Source organism: Lissotriton vulgaris, chromosome 1_1 (assembly GCF_964263255.1).
Source record: "Lissotriton vulgaris chromosome 1_1, aLisVul1.2, whole genome shotgun sequence".
Taxonomy (NCBI): Eukaryota; Metazoa; Chordata; class Amphibia; order Caudata; family Salamandridae; genus Lissotriton; species Lissotriton vulgaris.
In genome coordinates this window covers 625,379,136-625,406,090 of record NC_141685.1, presented here as the reverse complement: position 1 = coordinate 625,406,090, position 26,955 = coordinate 625,379,136, and the positions used below count along the sequence as shown (strand labels likewise).

Genomic DNA, 26,955 nt, shown 5'->3' with positions numbered 1-26,955 from the left:
ACCTACCTGCCATAAGATAACATTGACTGGTTTGCTCGAAAAATCTTTTAAGTGTGAAGTTTTGAAAATCTAAAGTATTCCTATAAAATCAGACAAATACCAAATTCCGCAGTACTCACCTGTGATCAGGAGAGAAGCCAGTACTGTACCTTGTACCCCAGTACTGAACCGCAAAAGTAATCCTAACCGGGTTTACTAGTAACCTGAATTTTCTCCATAGGAATCCATTGTCTGCTTTTCTATGAAATTTCTTCTGTCTACTTTTGAAAACTTGAAATATTCCTTAAAAATTGTACCAACTACTGAAACGTAATTACTTAATTACACTTGAATTTCAAGGAATTGAGGTCCTTATGCAAAATTAAAACATATTCATGGGCCTGCATCCAACTAAACAAGGGCTCCAGGAGCACCTGGCCGAGTATGCAAAAGGCCACCCCTCTGAACAGGGTGACACCCAGTCAGAAGGAGAAGAGGAGAAGGAGGAAGATAATACTGACCCCCCCCATCTCTAGGGAAGTAAGGTTCCCTACACCGTTAACTCCAAGATCTGGAGTCCAGGCTCCTGGCTCTGGAAAAAGAAAGGAAAGAGATGGGTTTAGCTCCCATCTCTGGTAGCAGCAATACCAATAATAAGGATAAAGAGCAATCTTATGATCTAAAATCCCCAAAGGGATTGACCCTAAATGTGAGGAAGGAGATGATATCACCACATGGTTCACAGCCTTTGAGAGGGCTTGTGCTATCAGAAGATTAAAGAAACCTCTGGGGGCACTCCTGTGGGAACTGTTCTTTGGTAACTGCAGAGACAGGGTCCTATGACCTCATGAAAACAACTCTGAGGGATTTGGGCTCACTACTGAGGAGTATAGAATCAGGTTCAGGGGGGCTCACAAAACCCAGACCCAATCCTCGATAGATTTTGTAGACTACTCAGTAAAGACACTGGATGGTTGGTTGACTAGACACAATGTGAATGATTTTACTGGACTTTATTATTTGTTTATAAAGGAAACACATTTTGAGTAATTGCACAAATGAAACGTTGCATCAGCATTTGGTTGACCTAGGTCTAATTTCTCCCAATGAATTGAAAAATAAGGCAAACCATTGGGTCAAGACTAGGGTGACAGGACAACCACTGGTGGTGACCAAAAGAAGGTGGTTACAAAACCTCCCCAGGGGAAGGGTGGTGAGAATCCCCCAAGATAAAAAGTCTGAGTCTTCCAAAGGGCTCCAGAAACCTGTACAGGGGGGTGGGTCCCAAACTACTCCCTATGTGCCTCAGCCCAATAGGAGGAAGAACGTTCATCCTAACAAGGCCTATTGTAACAACTGTAAGAAGTTGGGACATTTAACTGTAGTCAAAAACTGCCCCAACAACAAAGCCTCTAAGGCACCCACTACAGCTACTCCAGGGACAGTAAGTCTACATATGGGATCAGAGGAGTGGCCAAAGCAATTCTGGGAATATACTCAAGCTAGTCTAGCCTTGTGGCGTTCTAATCTAGGATCCTGACCGATACTGTGACCTTAAGCCCCTATTCGGCTATAAATCCATTTATTCCCTATTTTGGCATAACCGTTTAAGTGCAATATTCAGAAACTCGTCTCTGGCCTCACACAAACAGAGCCACATTCCAGAATAGCTTTCTCTGCCACTTCCTTTGCAACCAATTAGTGCAATGACAGAGCAGAAGTTACTATCTGAGATTCCTAGATTAACACTCCGAGTTCTTCAACAAGATAAAAACTCAGCAAACCTGGAAATCCCCGCTTGCTGTGTTTTGATTAGTAATAGAACTCTAATGAGCACTGATAGACGATCACTTCCTAGTGACATCTTTATTGACGTCTTATGTCCAGCAAACTTACGTCAACCAAGGCACCTTTCAGGTATAAATATTACCAACGTTGCCTTAAGCAAACGCTGTGTTGCTGTCTGCTGTTTACGCTAATGCCATCGCTGAAGCTGATGCTGCCAGCTATCTCGCTGCTGCTGAAGAAGCTGTCATGCTGAGGATACCATAGCTGCTATCGCTACTGCTATCGCTGCTAACTAGCGAACGATGGTGTGGTGAACTTAGGAGCTGAACAGCCGTCCTCTGCAAGAGCCCAGCAGATGCAAGTTGCCCGCGAACGCTGCCCCTCCTCCTCCTCGACCCACTGAAGACGAGACGCTGCCTTTCTCCTGCCGAGAAATCCAGCTCCGGCATTTCTAGTCTACCCTTGCGGGTGACTGGGATATCGAGTCCTGAGGGAGATACCAGACCTCCATCATTCTATTCCAGAGGTATGGTGTTGACTAAACCCTTGAGAGAGAATTCTTGAAGCAAACCTTGGCAAAACCAACTTAACTTAAAGCTACTTACTTACTCCCCTCCCAAGTATTAGGCTTACGCCAGGTACACTGGGGTAGGCGTAGTTAGAAGCACCAGTTGAGTATTTTAGCCTAATGTATATATGAATGTATATATGTTTTATTCCTTTTAAACCATTGTATGGCTAAGAAACCATATCAATGCTTTTACAGTATTATTTCGCAATACTTATCCTACTGTACGTACTTTTTATAATAACAAGTCTTGCAATTGTGGCAATTCATTTCTCTTGTACGAGAAGAAAGACTGTTCAATAAATGTTACCTTTTATTGACAAACGCCCGTCTCTCTATTCTCTACATATTGTGAAAGTAATCTGCACCAACCTGACTGAGTAAAATAACTGTCTATTGTTTCACACGACCCTAGAGATTGACTCTTGATCTGAGGAGCAAAGTTGTCATGTTGCACGGTTGTTGGAAAACTGAATCCCTTCTTGTCTGTGCCAGGGAAGCTGATCACTTCCTATTCAGTCAAGAAAGTTTCCAGTGACCTCTGAGCTATTTGGTAACAAACCCAATGAAGTTTAGCATAGTCAGTAGAGGCCTGGAAGATCCGGACTTCTACGTCGATACTACTGTTTATATTATTCCAATGCGCAGGGCCTATTGGGAAAATAGGAACTACGCTACAGCCTCCCTGGGGGAAATTGAGTGTGCCAATGTAGCTGGTTGGCCACCCAACTTGAAAAAGTATTTACAATACCCCTCCATCAATTAAACTAGAGTAGAAGCCCTGAGGGATACAGATGCCAGTATGACTATGGTGAAAGATATGCTGGTTTCCCCAGAGCAATACTTGATTGGCAAAACTTACTCAGTCATAAATGCTGACAGCATTACCACCCAATGCCCTATGGATATGGTGACATTAGGTTGGGGGGAGGTTACTGGCCTAAAACTGGTAGTGGCCTCTCCAAAATTGTCAGCTGACTGTCTGCTTGGAAATGACCTGGAAACCTCAGCCTGGGCTGAGGTTGCGCAAGTAACCCATGCAGCCATGCTGGGTATCCCTAGACTGGTATGTTTGCAAACCAGAGCACAGAGCAAATAGAAGGGTGAACAAGTAGGTTTGGAGCCTGAAAGTATGGCCCAACCAGCCAAGAGAAAGAGCAAGAAGACTGGGGGGCCAGCTTCTACTCAGCAAGCCGCTCAGGTCCCCTCTCCTCAGGGAGAGGAGTTGGAAACCCTAGAGGGCACTGAGCCCATGGAGCTCGAGCCTTACCAGGTTGGACTCTTGGGCCCAGAGCTGTGCCAGGGTCAGCGAGACTGCCCCAATCTTGAACGCCTGAGGCAGCAAGCTGTTTCAGAAGCACAGGGAGATGTCAGTGGTACCCACAGAGCTTATTGGGAAGAGGGATTACTGTATGCTGAGGCAGAAACCCCACTCCTGGAGCTACCAGGAGGGTGGTAGCCCAAATACGGCATGGCTACTTCCACTAAGTTCCGAGAATCAACAACGATTTCTTAAAAAAACCCGTCTTCAGCAGCTAGGGACTTTCCCTCGCCTGAATACTAATTTATCTAGGAAATCATGGAATTTTCACAGAACTGGGTCTTTAAAGGACGTTATTAAGTCCAATCATACGTCAAACTCGGCACCTTCAAAATATAAATATGCCTACATTTGCCCAGACAAACACATGGTGGTTTGGAGCAGATCGACTAACTACTTGCCTGACGCCCTGCAGCAGCAAGTGCCCAAGGAAGCCGACGCTCCAGCTGACGCACTGAGACACGCTGTCTTTTCTCTTGCCGAGAAATCCAGCTCCAGTGTTTCCAGGCTACCCTTGAACCAGGCTCCATGAACCACACAGTTGTTGTGTAAATGGCTGCATGGGTTGGTGAGGTACATGAGTGTCTATATGGGTTATTGATTAGTTGCTCGAGTACATGTATGGGTGCCTGAGTGTCTTTGTGTGTGGGTGAATGGGTGTGTGATTCCCTCCCTAGATGTATGAATGGGTGAATCCCTGGGTGTATGTGTTCATGATTGCGTCTGTGAGTGAGTGGGTGGGTGAGTGAGAATGCGTATGACTGAGTAGTGAAAGAATGGATGTATCAGTGGTATATGGGTGGGTGTAGGAAGAGAGGATCCTTCTTCATGGTTACCCCCACTTTTTACTTGTTGCAAAGTTGTATTTTAACGATTCTGACTGGGATCCTGCTAATAAGGACCCCAGTCTATCTGCTTTCTGCCTGAATTGTTGTGTTCAGTACTTAGGAACATCCCAGATTGGATACTAGGGTACCCTTATCAGTCCCGAGAATATGGTAACCTTGTACCCAGAGCATAGGTACCCCAGGTGTCTCCCATGGGCTGAAGCAGGTATTATGCCACCCATGGAGACGGTTCACTGATAGAATATTGATGCCAAAAACATTGATGTAAAAAATATAGAATGCAAAAATATTGACTCCCTATTCTTAAACAGGTAAGTACAAAAATATCAAATCAAAAATATCGAAGTTAAAAATATAGTTGTAAAAAATATCAATTTAGAAATGTAAATAACATAATATATATTAAATATATAAAATATTAATATTATATTGAACAAATTAATTTAAATTACAAATAAACTTAATTAAAAAAATATATAAACACGCAAACATAATAAATTATACATATACACATATATTTACTCTAAAATAATGTATTAACTATTATCTTTAATTTTTAAACTTTTAAATTATAAAAATAAAATTTTACATATATCAATAATTTTACATTAAAAAAATTCTATGTTTAATTGATTTAATTGAAAACATGAATCTATTAAAACAAACCTGAAAATTACATTTCGAAATACAATAAATGCACCAGTAGGGAAAGTGTTGGATAGCAGAAGGGTCAAAATTACTATAGCCACTCCAATGAGTGCAACAGCAGCGAAAATGTTGGATAGCAGAGGGTTAAAAATTACTATTCTCTCTCCGAAGAGTGCAACAGTAGGGAAAGTGTTAGATAGCAGAGGGGTCAAAATTACTATTTCAAAATCCAGGTATTGCAACAGTAGGGAAAGTGCTGGCTAGTGAAGCGGTAATAATTACTATTCCCACTACAAAGAGTGCCACAAAGTGGGAAAGTGATGGATAGTGGAGGCAACAGTAGGGAAATTGTCAGATAGCAGAGAAAAAAAATTATAATAACATTTAAACAGTTAAAAAAATATATAGTTGCAAAACAAAAAAACTATATTTTAAAAATACACGATTGAATATATGAAACATAAAAAAGAACACATATTATAATGTTAATTACGTATAACAAAATGGTACAAATATTATATATAATATATTAATTAATGTTTAAACAATATTTATTTAAAGGAGCATATATTAACAAACACATTATTAAAAACAGTAATCTATTTCTTTTATTTCCTACCCTATAACACGACACCAATAAAAAAAGACTACATTTTTATTTAAATGTATTTCCATCATTAACATAATTAATAATGAATTTAAAAATATTATTAATAAAAAAATAATAAACATGTATTGAGTACACTGTAACACTATAATATACACATCACACATACAATGAACCATACAATTACCATAAATAATTACTAATTAAACAACTAATTAATATTTCAATAAAAAATGTATTACTTTCCACCATTTACACCTATAAACACAACACACACCTGAAATTAGTTACACAATTACCATAATTAATTACCAATTAACTAATTTAAATTAATTAACAATTAATAATTAATCAATAAAAATAAATTACTTTCCATTCTTCCCAACATTTACACCTATAAACTCCGCAACACGCACCTAAAATGAATTATACAATTAGCATAATTAATTACTAATTAATTAGTTTAAATTAACTAATTAACACTATAGCATCACAATTAAACAATAAGTGTTATATTATTAAATTACTTCCCAACCTATTCCCCTATAAATCCACAACCTGCTACGGAACTAAAACGCAAAATTCTAATTAAAACACAGAATTCTTATACTTAAAAAACATACATCACATACATATAACATATATACTAAAATACATTAATTAAAAAAACAATATTTTTGCAAACCATATTAAAGCCTTCGATATTTTAGACATCAATATTACTTACCTAAAATGGATATTGTTGACTGCGCTATTTTGTCTGTCGATATTTCTGACCCACAATATTTTTACCTCGATATTTGTGCAAGTCGATATTTTTGCATCGATATTCTGTCTCTGCACCATGAGAGACCATTCAAAATGGAACTACAGGCCTGCCATTGCTGCCTTTAGTAAGTGGTGCTTACACCACTTACTAAAGATATAGGTTTACTATATCTAGTGTCACTGCACTTAAAACCTGCAAGTTGCCCCTATTGCAGGCCTTTGCAATCCAGAAGGCAGGGTGCTTGGTTGTAAGTGAGAGGGTGCCCCTGCAGGAGTAGGACACCCCTGCAGACTACGGAGTCCATTCTCCCGGGTTGTCAGTGAAGCAGCCATATACTAAATAGAGGGGCACTGCATAATTCCGCAATGACCATCTTGAAAACGTTTGCAACAAATCCTATCATGTTTGGTATCAAAAATCTTGGAATCATACCCCCACACAGTAAACAGCATGAGAGGTATGGTTCCAAGCACTGGAAGAGCCCTACATTAGGCTCTCAGTGTTCCTGGTGCCAAAACCTTTAAGACCCAGACAGCACAAAATGGTTACTGCTGACCAGAGACACATTTCTGCCCTCCTGCTGCTGAGCCAACAACATACATCCTGTCACAGGGATGTGTGACCACCTCCCAGACAGGATTTAGTGTATTTGGACTGGTTGGGTGCACTTGTTAGCGCCAGAAAGTCTGCATAAGGGCACGATTGGTTTCCCTGTGCATAGTCCATTTCAAACTAGGCCGCTCTGGCACGAAACTGGACAAAGGGAGTAACCTCCCTCCTGTCCAGACCTCTCCTGAATCTTCCCAACCCTTTCCCTAGGGTCCTTAAGGAATGACCTGGGTGTAGGTCCCTAGATTCGTCGAGGGATAAGATTCAGATCGGACACCACTGCACTTCTACCGTCTGGGAACTCTGGACTTCGCTGGACTTTGTTTGGGCCTGATTTCATCTCCCTTCTAGTCTGCTGCATAGCCCGTACCTGTGCATCATACAGTATCCTTCCAAAGGCCTGCGAAGCATCAAAGACACTTGAAGAAATCTCCTTCAGAGTGAAGGAGTCACACCCCTGCATTTGCAGGCACTGCAACTAAGTCGACTGGTCTGCAGATCCTGTGCTCCTCTGGACTCTCTGGGCTCTGGGGGGTGGTTTTCAATAGCTCCCGAAGCCTGTCCTGCCCTCTTGTCAAGTTTGAGGCCAATATCTCTTGTGGGGATTGCAATAACCGAAGCCCTGTGCACTGTGTCCAACTTGCAGTTTTAAAAGCTTGCTGGCTTCCTTCCAAGAAGATCTTTGGGATCCAAGTAGCCCCAACCTTAAGCACCTCCTGTGATCAGAATCCTCAGCCACACCACATCGTCTGCATTGTGGCCTGCATCTTCTGGGGAGCTGCTTGAGGTCCTCTTGTGACTTCAGTGCCTCTGTTGGTGCTCCAGTCAGACACCGAACCCTCAGCACTTGACATCCTTAGTGAGACAGCTTGTGCATGGCTCCTGGTCCTCCTCAGCATCACTTAGTCCTCACAGCACATCCATTCTGCAACACCCGACATCGGAGAGCATTCATCTTCCAAGTCCCCTGGTCACTCCCCGAGTGACATAGACTCTGTCCCCTCTGCTTGTAGGTACCTTTAATCAAGAATCCACCTTTGGATTCCACCGGAAACATTCTCCTCTTCCAGCAGCAGCTCTTTCCTGAAGTCTTTTATTGGGTTCAACGCGGTTTCCGACACCACTTCACACGTATGCACCTGCCTTACCTTGTGTGGGTAACGTGGGTACTAAGGTATCCACGGGTGGGGTGGCTCTCCAACCTTCTGTCTTTCACTGGGTTTCTTCAGGGTCAACTGGGAAGGGTCCCTAATCTTTATGGACTTGTAAAGAGCATGCGGCCGTGTTCACACACTCCACATGCTCTTCGTGGGGTCCCTTTCTACTTACCTTGGGTGGTTCTGTGGGTCCCCAGCGTCCTCTCAACATCGTCCTGACCCTAATCATTGTACTGATAGCACTTTCTTAATATATGGTTTGGTCCGCCCCTGGGGTCCACTGTGTATACTCTGCTATTTACTGTGTTCCTTGCTAAAGTGTTGTGTTCATTGTGTTTAACTCCGTGTTGGAGATTCTTGAACATTCTAGAGAGTATTATATAATAAATACATATTTTTATAAATACTTGGTGTGGTTCTTTTCACTTAATTTATACTATAAGATTGCATTATGGTAAAACAAGCTTTCTCGTTGCGGCTGGCACGTTGATGCGAGCTGATCGTGGCAACCGTTGGAGTCGCTTTGCACAATGGAAGCGATACATGGTGCAGGGCCCTCACGATGTGGTGCAGGCAGCGGCTCAGTGACGATCGTCCAGACGGCGTCAGTGAGACCAAAGCTTACTGTGCAAGGCGAGGAGGTACTAGATTCGGTGCTGGCAGATTGTGGTGCAATCGACCGAGTCGGTTGGCGGGAGCTGGTTTCGGTAAGCCCAGACTACTGTGTGGGATGAGGTGGTACATCATGAAACCTATGAGTGGTGCCTCCAGCTACGATGTGGTCACAGGTGTTGAAGTCAGCAGCTGCGATGGCGTCAGTGAGACCAGGATAGTGAAATGAATGAGGTGATGCGGAGTGCGGTGCCCCCAGGTCATGGTGCCAGCAGTGGTGCGGTGGCAGCGGTCGTCATTGTCAGTGAGACCAGGGTTGCGGTGAGAGATGCGGGCGGCGCCAACTGCGGTGCCATCAGGACACCGAGCCGGGGACGGAGTTGGTTGAGTTCCCCTACTCTGTAGCAACTGAAACAGCAGTTCCAGAAGTGGTACCCAGAGGTTGGTGAAGCCTTTGCAGTCCCTGAGACTTCAGAACAGGAGGCAAGCTCTACTTCATGCCCTTGGAGATACTCAGCGCAAGTAAAGAAAGTTCAGTACAGTCCTTTCATTGCCCAAGGGAGCAGTAACTGCAGGCCAACCCAACAACACAGCAAAGGTGCAGTACTCCTCCTGGTAGTTCTTCTTCTTGGCAGGTTCCTTGATTGCAGCGGGTTCTAAAGTTCTGGGGTCTGGGACCCAATATTTATACTCAATATTCATTTTATTCTGTCAGGCTGAGAGTGTCTGTGATTAGTCCAAACCAGTTTGGTCCTCTCTGGCCCAGCTTCCCAGCAGGACGTGAAGACAGCATTGTCCACAGCAGAACAGGCCCATTCAGGTGCAAGGAAATCTCCCACAACTCTAAATACAGCCCAGGACTATTCAGCAGAGCCCTGACTCATCCAGGAAAGGCAGGACACACCTCGACCACCCCCAGAGGCTTCCTGAAGAGAATGCACTTCCCCAGCCCCTGTCACTCCAAAGCCAGACAGTCAATCCACAAACCCAGCAGAGGCACAGAGAATGGCTAAGCAAGAAAATACCTACTTTCTAAAAGTGGTATTTTGAAACACAGACAATAAAAATCATCTTTATTAAAAAGAAGCATTTTAATATTCTGAGTCCAGGCATACTAAACTCCACTTTCACATCTTGTCCCAATGTTTATAAGATGTTCCAAGTAAAACTCCCGTTCTACCCTATGGAACAGATAGCCTTTCCATAGTGAAAAATAAAATGCACAGCCATTCAATGCCAGGACATGTTACACACACCAGTACATATCCTACCTTTAACATACACGGCACACTGCCCACAGGGGTACTTTGGGCCTACCTTAAGGGTAACTTATGTAAGAAAAGGGAAGATTAGGGCATGGCAAGTGGGTGCACTAGCCAGGTTGACATGGCAGTTACAAACTGCACGCAGACGGTGCAGTGGCAGGTCTGAGATACCTTTTCAGGGCTACTCGTGTGAGTAGCGCAATCAGTGCTGCAGTGCCACTAGTAGCATTTGATTTACAGGCCCTGGCATACTCAGTGCACATTAAGAGGTGCTTACCAGTAAATCAAATATGCCAATCATGGAAACACCAATCCATAATACAATTTACAACAGTTGCACTTACACTTCAACACTGAACAGCAGTGAGAAAGTGTGCAGAGACACTAAACCAGCAAAATCAGAGTCAAAACCGGGAGTTTAGAAAGCAAAAAGACTGGAGAAACACGCCAAAAGATGCCAAGCCTAACAATGACCATGTCATGAGTGATGTAATATGTGATGTCATCAGCAGGGCATTGCGGGGGCGCAAGTTATAGTTAGCTCAGCTAACTATAATGGCTGATTTTCTCTGGTTTTGTATGAGTGAAATGTCAGCCTAACTATAAAGTTCCTGTAACCTGTGTTTTTTTCAGTAAATATCTAATATTTTCAGGTTTCAGTGAACATTTATATATACACGCACATATATATAAATAATATTTGTAACAAGATAATCTTCAATCATTACAATAAGTAAAAAAATTATAATCCCTATTACAATGAAAAAATAAATGCTATGGGGCCAATTATGATGGCAGGCGGAATCCAGTCATGTGACGGTTCCGCACTACAAATCACAATGCAACCGCCACCATGATGGTTGCATCTTGTACTTTAACATTGTGGCAGGTGCTGCAGGCTGCAGCACCCGCCGCAATGTTAAAGGGAAAGGCAGTGCGTTTCCCTGCACTATGTGGCAGGCACCACGGGGTGCCTGCCACTTAGTGCAGGGAAATATTGTACCCCCCTAACACAAGGGGGGCCCGCAACAGGCCCCCAAAACCAATCCCGACAGCCTGCATAGTAAATTGGCGGACAGTGCCTGCTAGGCCCAGCCACCATTTTACGCGATGTGGACCGTCCGCCAGGCAATCGGAATGATTAACTGTGGCGTATCTGTGGCAGGCGGTGTTTGCGCCAGCCACGGTCGCGGTCAGATTTCCCCCGCTATCCTAATTTTGCGGGGGGAAATGCATCGTCCAATTGTGGGCTGACCTATTGTCCCAGGCTGTATTCTGCCGTGGGCAGAAGCAAAACTTGAATGAGACCTGACAGACCAATAGAAGAAGAAGGCTGACCAAAGCTCTTGCATGTACGTATTTTATTATTAGTTTTTTTTTTTTTAACTAAGCTGTCTAGAGTATGGCAGAAGGCCCTTACGCTGTTCCCAGTAACTACAGGGTATGGCTACAGACTTGGGGGCATATTATCAAGAACAGCGTTAAAATTATTGCTGGTTTAGCGGCAGAAAACTGCAGCTAAATCGACGATAATGGAAAGGGGCGACCACTCGGTCCCCCCGAACGTATGGTTGGGTGCCCCGAACCCCCCGGGAAACCATTTTGGGCGGGAGGCGTGGCTCGGCTGGTATGCCCGAAGTGGCGTAGCCGGGGCGCGCCCTTTCCCGCCCAGAAGGGGTTGTCCTAGACACCCGCACGGTAGACCACGCCCAGTAGGCGCACCGGAGGAGGGTCCCCTCCCTCCCGCAGATGGATAAATAGAGCGGGAATCCGAAGAAGCGTCCTCTTGTTCCTGTGCTCTGAAGGCTGCACCAACTCCTTGCTCGTGAGCCCTCGACGGAACAAGCGGCAATTTTGAGAACTTGTAATCTTGTTGTTTCTCTTTCAGCTATTGGGAGTTCGACGGATCCAGGACCTCGTTGATCAACTAGAGCGAAGTACTCGAAACCATGGCCGGCAAGAAATCAGAAAAGTGCTCCGAGATGGAGAAGGTATTGCACCATTTGTCGAACCGAATGGCGAGCATTGACCGAAGGCTCGGAAAAGTTGACTCGATCGGTCGAGGTTTGGCCGAGGTTAAGAAACAGTTAGCGGCCCAGAACAACGCAGGCCGTCCGAAGAAGGTAATAGGCCCGGCCTTGCCGGGAGTCGTCCCTGAGGGTAGGGGGAAGCGGGTTGAGAGGAGGGCGGTTTCTGGGGAGGTTCCGGTTCCTGAGGTACCTCCAGTCACCCCCATCACACCGGCGGACAGCCCGGTACCAAACCCAGATATAGGTTTACCGATCCCGGTTGTAATTACTCCTGTTAACGATGAAGAGATGCCCCCCGAATTGGCCATCCAGTTAGCGGCGGTGTTGCCATGGCTCAAGAAGAAAGCAGGGGGGGCAGTGGCCGCGGGGGATCCGGCCGAGGAGGCCAGACTAATAATCGAGCAATTGCGGCAGTCGAGAGAGGCTGCAACGGCGAATGTTCCTCTTGTTCCCCCACAGGTAGCGCCAGGAGGACCTGCGGTCAGCCAGGTACAGGCGGAAGACACAACGGCCGAACCTGGTAAGCACACATTGCCAATGGCAGGGGAGGGTTCATTACCTTCAAGACGTGAAAGGGTGGCACAGCACATCCCTAGGGCCACAAAAGAACTGATATGGGGGGAGAAATACGTGAATATGTTTTCATTATTGACTGACCATCGCGAGATGGAATATGCAAAATCCCAGAAAGATTTATGGCATCCTAGTGTATGGCGCGCCAAGATGGCGGAATTCAGGGTTGATGAGACGGTAACAAATTGGGTCAAAGCCTTTTCCATATTTATTGCAGTCATGGGAGAACGGAAGCCTGAAATTATGACCGAGTTGACCTGTTATCAGAATAGGATTATGGATTTTTATAGCATGTATGAGGGGGATGAATGGAAAGGTTACGATATGAAATTCCGGAAAGCGAAAGAGTTCGATGCCACTTTGACTTGGGATTGCCTCGATTCGGTGTCATGGCACAAGCAGCTCTTGCCTGGGGCGGCAGGTACGTCCTCGCCGGGCGGGAGTGGGTCGGGGTTAGTCCGCCAAAAGCCCGCGGTGCCCTTTCGAGCGGGTACCGGTGGGGACTATCAGTCCAAGACCGGCGGGAATGGCGGCAAGCGGGGGGTTTGTTGGGGCTTCAATAGAGGCAACTGTAACAGGCCCCAGGGAGCATGTAGGTTCAGGCATGCGTGTGCAGGCTGTGGGAACTCCTCACATCCGGAGAGTAGCTGTAGATCTAAAAACAGCGGATCGGGAGGAAAGGGGGGGTCTAAGCAAGAGTGACGTGATACTGTATAAACAATTGCCTACACCTGTCGATATCATGGCTCTGACTCCTTGGTTGAACAAATACCCTGATCATGAATCCGCCGGGGTGTTGAGGAAGGGATTCCTATATGGCTTTAACATCCCGGCGGGGGATTTTCGGGGGGACTCCTTTTGTAAAAATCAGTTATCTGTCCAACACAACCCAAGCGTTGCGGCAAAGAAGATTGCGAAAGAAGTCAGCTTGGGGCGGGTGGCGGGGCCTTTTCATCGCCCGCCAGTGGTCGATTTTGTGTGTTCCCCGTTAGGGGTGGTCCCGAAAAAAGACCCGGGGGAGTTTAGACTCATTCACAACTTGTCTGCCCCAAGGGGTTCTTCGGTGAACGAAGCCATTGACCCAGACGTTTGTTCAGTGCGGTACGCATCGTTCGATGATGCCGTGGCCATGTTAAATCACCTGGGCCCCGGGGCGCTGATGGCGAAATCGGACATCGAATCGACGTTCCGGTTGCTCCCGGTACACCCACAGGATCAGCGCTTGCTGGGTTTTGCATTTCAGGGGAGTTATTACATGGATAAATGCATGCCGATGGGTTGCTCCATTTCTTGTGCGTATTTTGAAATGTTAAGCTGTTTTTTACAGTGGGTATTCACCGAGGCCACGGGCCATAAGCATGTGATGCACTATCTAGATGACTTCTTATTTTTGGGTGCAGCCGGCGATACGAGATGTGCGCAGGCGCTAAGGGGACTTCTGCATCCTTATGCGGGAGTTCGGAGTCCCACTGGCACCAGGTAAGACGGTCGGACCATCTACTTCACTGGAGTTTCTGGGAATTGAGCTCGATTCAGTGGAAGGATGTTTCCGTTTACCGATGGAAAAGGTGGCCAAATGTAGGGCTTCCCTGATACAATGCCTGGGCAAGGAGAAAGTGACCCTGCACCAGTTACAGCAAACAGTGGGTCAGCTTAACTTTGCCTTGAGGGTGATACCAATGGCCCGCCCCTTCTCTTGCTCTATTGCACAAGCTATGGTTGGTCTCAGGGAGGGACACCACCGTACAAGACTGTCGGCAGAGGTTCGTCAGGATATGCGCATTTCGTTGGCATTTCTGGCGGATTTCAACGGTTGAGTTGTGTGGAACAAGCCGCCAGCATCTTCGGATGAACTAGGTTTGTGGACCGACTCAGCTGGGAGCGTGGGATTTGGCGCCATTTTTGGTAGCCGATGGTCGGCGCAAGTATGGCCGACGTGGTGGCACTCCAGCGGTCTGACAGGTAACATTGGGTTCTTGGAGCTATTCCCCATTTGGGTTGCTCTGATGGTATGGCCAGACGATTTCAGGGACCGCTCGGTGGTATTTTGGTCTGATAATATGACTGTGGTTGAGTGCATTAACCAGCAGGCAGCCCGCTGCAAGTGGATCTTGAGATTATTGAAAGAAATCGTATTACGTTGAATGAAATTGAATGTACAGTTCAGGGCAAAACATGTGCCGGGTGTACTGAATTATGCAGCTGATGCACTCTCTCATTCACACATGCAGGCTTTCAGGGGCTATCTACCCACAGCGGACCTAGTGGCGGCACCGTTCCCCGAAGCACTATGGCTAATCGGTGCCCCGGATTACAAGACCTCGTGGCAGCCAGCTTAGCGCCCAGAACAAGGAAGGCATACGAAGGAGCGTTTCGTTCCTACTGTGCATTTTTGGGTCCATTAGGGAGACAGAGCTGGGGTCAGGAGGAATCCTTCCTGGGGTTCCTGGTTGCGCTGCACAGAGGAGGCCGATCAGCAGCAACGGCCAATAGGCATAGGGCGGCCATTTCGTTCATGGCACAGGTGCAAGGCATAAGAGATCCGACGGATTCCTTTTTGGTTAGGAAGGCACTCGGCGGCTGGCAACGCCTCGAGGGTCGCAAGCAGGATACGAGGCACCCGATTGGTTTAAATAGATTGTCTCTACTCTTAGCGAGGCTAGATGAGACGTGCTCCTCCCTTTACGAAGCAGTTCTGTTCCGGGCAGCTTTCGCTTTGGCATTCCACGGGGCTATGCGGGTGAGCGAACTGGCCGCAAGGAACAAGAAGGATATAGAGGGAGGCCTGGGCAGGGATCACATCCAAATAAGGGGTGATTCGATGGTAATCTCGATAGCCAGGTCCAAGACTGACCAGGGAGCCATGGGTGAGAGTGTTATCGTGCAGCGCGCACAAGGGTCCCCCACTTGTCCGATAAAATGCGTAGAGGAGTACTTGGCATTGAGAACGGCTACGTGGGGGGGGGGAGCTTGCTGAGGCACAAGGATGGCACCCCACTGACGAGGTTTCAGTTTCAGAGGGTGTTAGCACTGTCAATCGTTGCCGCGGGCATGGACCCGTGCGATTTTGGGACCCACTCATTTAGGATAGGGGCTGCTACTGAGGCTACAGCCCGGGGTCAGAGTGCGGAGGAAGTAAAACAGCTGGGCCGTTGGTCCTCGAATTGCTTCAAAAGGTATGTGCGATTGCACATGTTGTAGAGATCAATTGACTTGCACTCACGCTTCTTGTCTTTTGTTTGCATTACAGTTTCGCGAGCCTGTCACGCGGGGCGGAATTGGAAGTCAATCCAGCACCAGGAGACCAGCGGTCGAGGATCACCGACTGGAGAAAGAGTGGTATGGGTCGTGGGCCACTCATATATGTGAGGCGCGCCGGGGATGTATTCAAGGCAGGTGACGCTAATCACGCATCTAGAGAATACGGGTACAGGGTGACCTTCCATGGGAAGGGCGGTCTTTGTTTTGACCAATTTCAATCGTTCTTTGAGGGTCTTTTAGGGCGGCAAAGGTCACCGCCATCTGTAGTCATAGTACACCTGGGTGGCAACGACTTAGTGAAGCTGGGAAGACGAGTGTTGTTGGAACACATCCTGTCGGCAGTTAGCTGGTTGGCTAAAAAACTCCCGGGGTGCACGATTGCCTGGTCCCACATGATCCCCAGGAAGAGTTGGCGGGGGGCATTTCAGTGTCAGCGTTGAACCACTCGGTGAAAAGGGTTAACAATAAAATAGGGAAATTGTTTCGCTCAGCGCCGTTGCATAGCATTCCTCACGGGTGTATTCGGGGTGATCACATGTTTCTTAATGATGGGGTTCACCTGTCCAGGGAGGGAAATGATTTACTCATAGGTGACTTCATAGCATGGCTAAGGGGTTTGAGGAAGCATGACCTTTAGGAGGATTGGGGGGGCCGGATAGTCGGTCAACTATCCAGCCTGTGGCGGTAAGGTCATGATCGGTGAGCAGTAATTTCAAGGTCCCTAGAGGGGGGCGCCACCCAGAATGGATGGGAGCGCCCGAGGGGAGGCGGCCATTGGCCCCTTCCACGGGGAGGCGGCACCCACTAAGGATGGGTCGCCTAGGGGGAGACGGCCATAGGCCCCTCCCAGGGGGGGAGGCAGCTAGATGCCCCTCCGACAAATTTCCCGGGGGCCGGATATCCGCGACGGCGGATAGAGAGTGTGGGATGGGGTGGGGGGGTCCACGCTGTCCTTCCTACAGATACTTCACACGGGAACTCGGACGACCTTTAAGATGGCATCGAGTGAAAAGGGGGCCCCCACGACAAGGGAAGTTACAGGTGGCAATGAGGGTAAAGTCCTCTGCGCATGCGCCACTCACACCGTGAGGGCGGGAGTTTGGTAGTAGGGATCTGACACCGGTTAAGACCTTGCCGTTGGCCCTTAATGCTAGGATGTACAATTTTAATTTAGAATATATGCATTTTTCAGGATGCTAGACTCGGCTAGGAAACCTTTGTATTAGAGATCTGTTAAGGTTAGCCAAAGAACATGTCTTCATCGAAATGTAATAAATGTAAAATTGTACATAATTTATGAAACTTTTATTTAATGTTTTTTAAATTTTTTTCATATTTTAATAAATACAGCCGGGGGGGTAACTCCCCCCCGCCTTCCAAAAGTTCAATCCTGTGTCTGTCTACTCCCATTGGGAATTGGTGTTGGGAGGGGGTGGCGGGCATCCCGGCCATATGGAAAGGGGCGACCACTTGGTCCCCCCGAACGTATGGTTGGGTGCCCCGATCCCCCCGGGAAACCATTTTGGGCGGGAGGCGTGGCTCGGCTGGTATGCCCGAAGTGGCGTAGCCGGGGCGCGCCCTTTTCCGCCCAGAAGGGGTTGTCCTAGACACCCGCACGGTAGACCACGCCCAGTAGGCGCACCGGAGGAGGGTCCCCGCCGTCCCGCAGATGGATAAATAGAGCGGGAATCCGAAGAAGCGTCCTCTTGTTCCTGTGCTCTGAAGGCTGCACCAACTCGTTGCTCGTGAGCCCTCGACGGAACAAGCGACAATTTTGACCCACCCACCAGCCCCTTATGGCAATGTTTGTCTAAATAAAGTTTGATTAAGATAGAAATATATAGGCCTTTTTTCCTTTGTAGAAAAGTAAGGAAATGTGTCATAGAATGATGTGGCTTCGGTTTTAGGATAATGTTTCCCTTTGCAGGAGAATGAAGTTGATGACTCATCAAGGCCATGTTAGAATTTTTTCTTCTCTTAGTAGGTAAAACAACTGTCGTATTCATATTTTGGTCGGGCGGTAAGGTCATGATCGGTGAGCAGTAATTTCAAGGTCCCTAGAGGGGGCGCCACCCAGAATGGATGGGAGCGCCCGGGGGAGGTGGCCATTGGCCCCTTCCACTGGGAGGCGGCACCCACTAAGGATGGGTCGCCTAGGGGGAGACGGCCATAGGCCCCTCCCAGGGGGGGAGGCGGCTAGATGCCCCTCCGACGAATTTCCCGGGGGCCGGATATCCGCGACGGCGGATAGAGAGTGTGGGATGGGGGGAGTCCACGCTGTCCTTCCTACAGATACCTCACACGGGAACTCGGACGACCTTTAAGATGGCGTCGAGTGAAAAGGGGGCCCCCACGACAAGGGAAGTTACAGGTGGCAATGAGGGTAAAGTCCTCTGCGCATGCGCCACTCACACCGTCAGGGCGGGAGTTTGGTAGTAGGGATCTGACACCGGTTAAGACCTTGCCGTTGGCCCTTAATGCTAGGATGTACAATTTTAATTTAGAATGTATGCATTTTTCAGGATGCTAGACTCGGCTAGGAAACCTTTGTATTAGAGATCTGTTAAGGTTAGCCAAAGAACATGTCTTCATCGAAATGTAATAAATGTAAAATTGTACATAATTTATGAAACTTTTATTTAATGTTTTAAATTTTGTTTCATATTTTAATAAATACGGCCGGGGGGGGTAACTCCCCCCCGCCTTCCAAAAGTTCAATCCTGTGTCTGTCTACTCCCATTGGGAATTGGTGTTGGGAGGGGGTGGCGGGCATCCCGGCCATATGGGCTTGATAATATGCCCTGGGGAATTCCAATAGAAGCCCAGGTTCACACCAGAACATGGATTTCTATTGGAATTCACAAGGGCATACTATCAAGCCCATTATCGCCGCTTTAGCAGCAGTTTTCTGCCGCTAAACCGGCAAGAACGCCGTTCTTAATAATATGCCCCTACGTTTTTTGACACTGCTCGTTATAGTACTGGGTACATCATATCACACAGATGCAGACCATACCCTGCAAGTACAGTGGACATGTATTCTGCATACGTGGTGGGTCTTTCGATTCCTAATGCGACTTATCTACAGATGTACTCTGGGACAGCAGCGGTGCGTCCATTGGGGCGTAGGGGCGGAGCCCCACCAGCCACCATGGACGCATCGCGGCCGCCGGCCGTATCTTAAAAATTCCGCAGGGGGGTGGCCTGCTGCAGCTTGAGTGACAGTCCACACACTCAGGCTGCAGCAGGCCGTAGTGCGCAGTCCGGCTGGGGTACTTACAGTACGCATGCTTGAGAAAGTTTTCAACTTTTTCAAGCATGCGCACTGTAAGTTCCCCAGTGGGACCCTGGGGTGCTTCACAGTGCTGCTGTAGCCCGGGTTTCCTAGGGGCGAAAGGGCGAGCAGCAAATGTGACCCCCTAGCCAATCCTGGCGCTGCTGCAGCCCCAGGATTGGCTGGTCCACCTGCAAGCGGCATCCCATTGGATGCCGCGCGTAGGGTTGGCCCGGCGGCAGCATTCGTCTCGTCGTAAGCCAAGGAGGACTGGTCGTTGGCGCCGGCGGTGCCCGATTCCGGTTACAGCTGAAGCAAACAGTGATAGCCTCTCCATCTGCCCACAGTCACCGAATAAGTGTCATGGAAACCTGTGAAATTGTGTGTGCAATGGTGTGAAGATGCGTCCACTTCAGCCGTCCAACTCGCACGCCTTTCCGTTGTCTGTGTCACAGGTAGAAATTTCTATATCGGATCCAAAATTAGAAACACTATTTTGTTTCGCGTAAAATATGCAACATTTTGCTTTCGAACAACACTTAAGCAGCAGCACTGTTTTTCCTATTGCGGTGCTATCAACTTACTGTGATGTTGGTGCAGTGTTTTTTTTAAGTAGCATCTCTTTCACATCGAGAGAGAGAGCGAGAGGCGGGAGTGAAGTGGAGGGGGCCGAGGGAGGAAAACGAGATAAGAGCGTGGACGGAGAGAACGAGACGCAGAAAGGGAGACGGGGGCAACGTGCAGAGAAGGGGACGAGAAGAGAGAAGACAGCCCTGAGAGAAGATAAGAGAATGTAAGAGAGAGGGAGAGAGAGAGGGGGGTGAGGAGAGAAGCTAGGTCACTGCTGAGAGGGGAGGGCAGGCACGAAGGAAGAGGAAGAGCATGTGAAAAATAGGGGGGGAGGGTTGAGGGAAAGAGTGACCCAAGCAAGGGAGAAGAGATAGGTGGGTGGAAGAGAAACGTGTGAGGTGAAGGACAGTAGGAGGAAGTGAGGGAAGCGGGGACAGAACGTGGGAGGGAGTGACACAGAGGGAGGGGGTGACACAGAAGGAGTGAGTGACACAGAAGGAGGGGGTGACAGAGAAGGAGGGGGTGACAGAGAAGGAGGGGGTGACACAGAGGGAGGGTGTGACACAGAGGGAGGGTGTGACACAGAAGGAGGGGGTGACACAGAAGGAGGGGGTGACACAGAGGGAGGGGGTGACACAGAGGGAGGGGGTGACACACAGGGATGGAGTGACACAGAGGGAGGGAGTGAGGGATGGAGTGACACAGAGGGAGGGAGAGGCAGTTGTGGCAACGCCAATACGTTGATTGCTATTGGGCTGTACTTAACTTCGCAGACCACTTGCCGCCCCACCACTTTGAAATGTCACCCACCGCTACTGCTCTGGGATCCTGATTTTCTGTGCATTCCCTTTGATCCCTTATGCTGTATTGATCGCGTTAGCTCAGTAGAACTTTGATGGGAAGGGCTGCGCTTGAAGGATCCCAGGACATACTGTGCAGGGCGGGGTCTGTGGTGTGTATGAGGTACTTGCGCTTTCCCTTCGAAAAAGAAAATGATTAATTTGAGAGTAGAGTGTGATTACAAGACTTTACATGAGTGTAATGAAGGGTACTGGGGGTCGGGTGGGCGGGGCTTTCAGGGGTCTCTATTCTGTCCAAGGGACAATATCTTCTTCAAGGGGTGGGGGCAGAATCATTGTGACATCAATACAAACAAAATCTATGGAAACTGATATATATGAGCCCTAACTGATTTTGGGAGAAAATTGATCCAATCGTAGGAAGAAGGGGTCGGAGCGAAAGCGCGCTGGATGCTTATGCCATGTACAAAGCCAGCCTCAGGCAAAACGAAAACCAGCTGAATAATAAAAACAGAGTGCGGCGAATTAACATATGGCAAACTACGGGCCGTACAAAACATGGATTACACCACCACCACACACTCACACAGAGGCAGAAGATATGTCATAATACACTACTTTTAAATCTACGGACAGCGAGGTTAGAACGCTTGGAACAACGCGCTGTCTGAAGAGAGGAAACGGAAATCAGTAAGGCAGTGATCCGGCATAAACATAATGCAAAACACAAAACGTCCTGTTTGTCTAACAGCTATCTCTTACCATGAAAGGAAATCCTTCTAAATGAAAGCAAAGGTGAATATACTTATACAAGTTAAAGTTAAAAGTGTTCGCTCCTTACCTTGCAATCCGCACCCTCGTTTAATTTACACAATTCCAGTAAGTAAGGAACTAAAACCGAAAGTACTTAAAAAGGGGTGGGTGCATAGCTGTAAAAAACGCAGCTCTCAGAGAGCGAAATGTTAACCCTTTACTAGCTAAAAGAAACAATGTTGATTCAGCGATTCGGCAGAAGAGGCATATTCAACACCAGCGAGTGGGCGTGGCCAAGAATAGCTATGAAAAAGTATGACACGACCGTAACCACACAGTCTGAAATTTATAAAATTGTTGCATTGGTTAAAGCAATCTGCATGTCCCAGATTCCAATATTTGTTGGCTTTAGAGCCAGGATAGGCTGTGGATGTTATGCATAATATAAAGCTGTCATGTCCATGTGAAACAGGACAGTTTTCAACCTCATGTTCAATCCATGTTTCCCTATAGCTTGTGTAACAATTCAAGTCTTGTGTGTGCCATCTCGAGTGTCTCCATTAGAAATTAAATTTTGACCAAAGCAGCAGAGATCTCAAGTCAAACTCATACCGGCCCGTTTTTTTTTCTTAGCAAGTAAGGCTATTCCCATTTTTTTCCCCTGAATTAACAAAACTAAAAATCCCACAATGCAAAAAATATCCTGACTGGATTTAGCTGAGGCATGGACTTGAGAAACTTAAAAAAAATAGGTTTATATTTAAATCCATCATAGTGAGAAAGCAAAAAACACAAAATCACAATACACAAACACCAACACTTGAATATATGTACAGCTCACATTTCTTAGCAATATAAATCCATCAAGAAATCAACCTTAAAATTGCATATTTCATTGATATAGAAAACGAATAAAAAAAAAGGGATATCGGAAAAGACAATCAAACTCTTTGTCCTACACAGAGATTTCTACCAAAAACTGCCCCCAGATTTTGTAAAAATCCTAATACCCCTGCAGCAAAGAGAATACTCTTTATTCCTTACTTACTTAATCTTCGACACCCACTCCTTTACTGTGGATATCAATCGTGTTCTACACTTTTAAGCAATAAGGATCTACTCTCTACCATTGTAACATGCAGCAACTTTATAAATTATTGAGTGACAGTATCGCAATCTAAAACCATCCACCATGTACTGGGAGCTAAATGTATCTGCCAAACCTTTTCCAATAATCCAAATATCTCATTCCAGAGATCTTGGATAACAGCGCACTGCCCGATAACATGTGACCAATTTGCGAAAGCCCCCAAACTATATCTAAAACAGTGACTTGACCATGTAGGGTTAACTAGGGCTAAACATTGTAGGGTTCTATAAAGCAGACATTTTCTATAAAATTGCATACTCTGCCAATTAGCTCCTCTCAAGACCTTAACATTTAATATATTAATTGCATCCCACATTTTTCTAGTGAATTCAAGCTGTTTATACTTTTGCCATTATTAATTGCCTTATGACACAGATTGGGACACTTCCTAGAAGCAAGCCATCTATTCCATTTTCCATTTTATTTACAATAAGGAATTTCAACTAGCTCCGTTACAATTTTTCGTCTACCATAGATCTACCCAATCTCCAGATTAATAAATATACTGCCCAAAATTCTGTAGGTTACAAGGAGTAAAACATTGCCTTGAACTAATTCTTGGATTTCTGACAGACTCTTCCATCATAAAATCTGTTATGTTACTGAACCCCGCTCTCTCCCACTTTAGCACGATGTTGGGATCCATCTTGGCCCCTGAATCCCCAGCCAATGGGTGTAGCCGCATTAATGTAGGGAATTGCATATCTCCGGTAAACATCTTTGTGTTTCCTAAAAAAAACACCTTAGGCTTTTATAGCAAACTTTCTTGAGTGTCTTTGTTAATTTTAACACATCTCGAATATCTTATTCAATAAAGATCAGATGAATGAGATTGTTTTTTTAAATTCCACCTGATCTGAGTTTCACATTAAATCTGGACATGTATGTGCAAAATAAGCAAAATAGTAATCCCTCAAATTGGGGAGTGTTAAACCACACTCCTCCAATCCTTCACATAAGGTGCCAAGTGCTAATCTGGCGGTTTTGTTTTGCCAGATAAATGATGTAAAAAGAGATTCCACTTAAAAGAAAAAAACTAGTGTTGGTATAACACAAGGCATAGCAGAAAATGAAACAATGGAAGAACCACCATTTTCATCATGGCAAACCTCCCTAGAATAGTTAAAGGATGCAAATTCCATCATTCAAACATAGTTTTGACTTTTAAAAGTAGCTAGGCAAATTTAATTGTATTCATCCTCAATTTTGAAGAATATCTGATGGCAAAATATCTCTTTGGCTGATCATTTATACAGGGGGCTACAGGTGGGAATAATCTATCAGAACGACAGCTGCAAAGAATAACTTTCGTTTTCTTTCTGTTAATTGTATATCCCCTTTGCTCCTCAGAAAACAAATAAACTTCAAAGGGTTTTCCCTGCAAACAGTTATTAGCACCCAGAAACAAAATTATGTAATCAGCATATAGTTTTATCTTCCCCTTTTGTGATATAGGAGGGTGAATATCTCTGTTCTCCCTAATCCAAATTGGTAATGGCTCAATAAAAAGGCAAATAAAACCAGTGATTGGGGAAATCCCTGCTGAGTGCCATGGCAAACATGCAGTCTGCTGGCCTCTGTGACACTTAAAATAATCCTGGCCTCAAAATTCCTGTACATCCTATATATTAACCTTGTGATCTGGGTAGGTATCCCAAATTTAGCTAAAGTACAGAAAAGCATTTCCTAGACCACAAGTTTGAATGCCTTCTCTGCATCCAACAGGATAATTATGGCAGGAGTATTATTGACTGAGAGATAATCTAACGACCCAGCTAAATAGTGTGCATTTGTTCCAGTCGTCCAGCTATTAAACCATTTTGGTTCTGGTGAATTAGCTTTACCTCTATGGAATTGAATCTGTTAGATAGTAGTTTCATTATAATCTTATTGTCCGAATTTAACAATGTGCTCATATGATAAGAATGTGGGTCTTCACCTTCTTTTCTTTTTTTTTTAAACTGACCATGTTTCCTATATTAAATGAGGTTGGTATAAGTCCATCCTCCAACATGGCATTAGCAACCAATAATAGGTAATCCACTAACACCTCCAGGAATGACTTAAAAATTCAGCCAGGAAGCCATCCGGACCACATACCTTGCAGTTTGGAAGGCTTTTAACCACCTCAACTATTTCTTCTTTTGAAAAGGGGTGGGCTATATTCTCCACATCTTCAGGAAGAGTAGGACTATTCAGTCCCTCCAGAAAGTTGCCTAAAGCTTCTTTATCAATTACTTGATTCTGACTAGAAAGTTGCCTATAGTGTTTGAGCAAAATTTCACCCATTTTACCCTGCTCCTTACAACTTGCCCCAGGGACTGGGCACTTTGAACCATGGATCATATTATTTGCAGCTTGTTTACATGCTTGGCTAGCAAAAAATCTTCTTGTAAAATTACTCTCCTCATAAACCTTCTGCATGTAAGCCAGATTGGATGCACAGCGTTTAGTATAATAAAAGTCGCTTAGCACCTGTTTAGGCTTTTCCAACTCTTTTCTATTTGCTAAGGACGAGTGTCCTAAAAATGTATCATGCATGTCCCGAACAGTCTTTTCTACAATCTGCTTCTGTTCTCCATCATTTTTTATATTTCCACACCCTTTGCTGTCAAAAGCCCCCTTACAAATACTTTAATGCACCCAACACCACACTTTGTGGGGCAGACACATGTCTCCTGATCAAAAGTTCCTTTATCTCTTCAGTACATATCTGAACCCCTCCCTCCTCTTGTAAATAATGTTTATTAAAAACCTAACTCGTGGAGTGCCTTTCTCCACAAAAATCTCCAGTTCAAGAATTGCATGGGATGAAAATCCATTAGGGAGGGTCCACTGGCCCTTAAAAATCAGGGCTTTAGAGATTAAGAATAAAATTGGTACACATGGAACTATGGAATGCTCCTGATAAGCATGTGAACAAAATTAAGTTATACCCCTTGGGTCACCCCACCATCATCTATAGAGATTTTAAGCCCCTATCCGAATACTTTGGGTTGGTCAAATGTGAAATATATCCTCCTAAGCAGCTTTACTTTCCGGTGTTACCATTCAGAGTCAATGGTAAGCTCATGTTCCCCCTCTGTCGAACATGTGCGATGTTGAAAGAGGTTGACGGTTGCAGACACAACAAAGAACAACGGATGCTCACAGGGACCTGGTGTAGCATCGAGGTACAAGCTGCCTTAGAGAAAGGGTACAGGCTCGGTAGAGTACATGAAGTGTGGCATTTTAAGAGCAATACAACACAACTCTTTGCCCCCTACATTAATTTGTTTCTCAGAGACAAACAGGAGGCCTCCGGGTATCCAGAATGGTGTACTAGTCAGGATGCAAAACAGAAATACATTGCTGACTACTACGCTCATGAGGGTATCCGTTTACGCCCCCATCTGAAAGAGGTCAATCCTGCACGATGACAGTTAGCCAAACTCTGTCTCAACTCCTTATGGGGAAAATTTGCACAGCCTACAAACTTGTCAAATACTACCTTAATAACAGATCCTGATGAACTGTTCAAGTACTTGTTTGCCCCTTGCTATGAGGTGTCCAGCTGTGAGTATATCGATGACAATACCGCTGCTTTGTGTTGGAAATACACCCAAGAGTACCCCACAACGATTAACAACATAACATTTTTATAGCCTGCTTCACGACAGCCCACGCTCGTCTAGAGCTTTACAGGGTTATGGATATGCTCCAGGATCGCTGCTTGTATCATGATAAAGACTCTGTGATTTTTCTGAGCAAACCCGGGGATGAAGACCCTCCTCTAGGGGATAATCTGGGTAATCTGACCAGCAAGCTAGATAAGGATGAGTATATATTAGAATATACGTTCTCAGGACCTAAGACATACAGTTACTGCACAAATAAGAACAAAGTCTGTATGAAGGTCAAAGGGATAACATTAAATGTCAGCAATACCCTAAAAATAAATTTTGATAGTTTGAAGAATCTGGTGCATGAATACGCTACAGCAGACGATTCTGAGAATGCTAAATCTATAGTCGTGAACCAGCCCTGCATAGTCAGATCCAAAAAGAAGTGGGAAATTACAACTCAGCCCCTACATAAAACATTGCGAGTTGTTTTTGATAAAAGGGTCCTGACTGCTAACTATAAAACACTGCCTTATGGGTATTAGGCCCATTAGAGAGACAGCCACCACATCATGGACACTAGGTTACAGCATCCATTCTCCTGCGTGCTAGCAGGGCCCTCAACCTGAGGTAAAAGCTACTTTATAAAAAAGCTCTTAGAAAATGCAGACTCTGTTTTATCCCAACCCCTAACAACATTGTGTGGCTTTATTCATGCTGGCAGCCTCTTTAGACAGACTTGGCCTGGAGGTTCCCCCATATCAAATTTAT

The 26,955-nt window shown here is 45.8% G+C and overlaps 2 protein-coding genes across 3 annotated transcripts in view; one reads left to right on the top strand and one right to left on the bottom strand.

Annotated features, from left to right (window-relative positions):
• LOC147747586 (interferon-induced protein 44-like) overlaps positions 1-21,676 on the bottom strand; it is a 255,059-nt gene extending 233,383 nt beyond the window's left edge. The window contains exon 1 of one of the 2 annotated variants that reach the window (XR_015308305.1): positions 21,521-21,652. The gene's annotated coding sequence lies outside the window, so the exon portion shown is untranslated. Of the gene's footprint in view, positions 1-21,520 lie in introns of both variants that reach the window. The other variant, XM_086954229.1, reaches the window with a different exon arrangement.
• LOC147747585 (uncharacterized) overlaps positions 1-26,955 on the top strand; it is a 38,854-nt gene that overhangs the window by 10,606 nt on the left and 1,293 nt on the right. Inside the window, exon 2 of the mRNA XM_086925702.1 lies at positions 12,060-12,162. Coding sequence (XP_086781828.1) covers positions 12,060-12,162 — 103 coding nt within the window. The remainder of the gene's footprint in view (positions 1-12,059; positions 12,163-26,955) is intronic.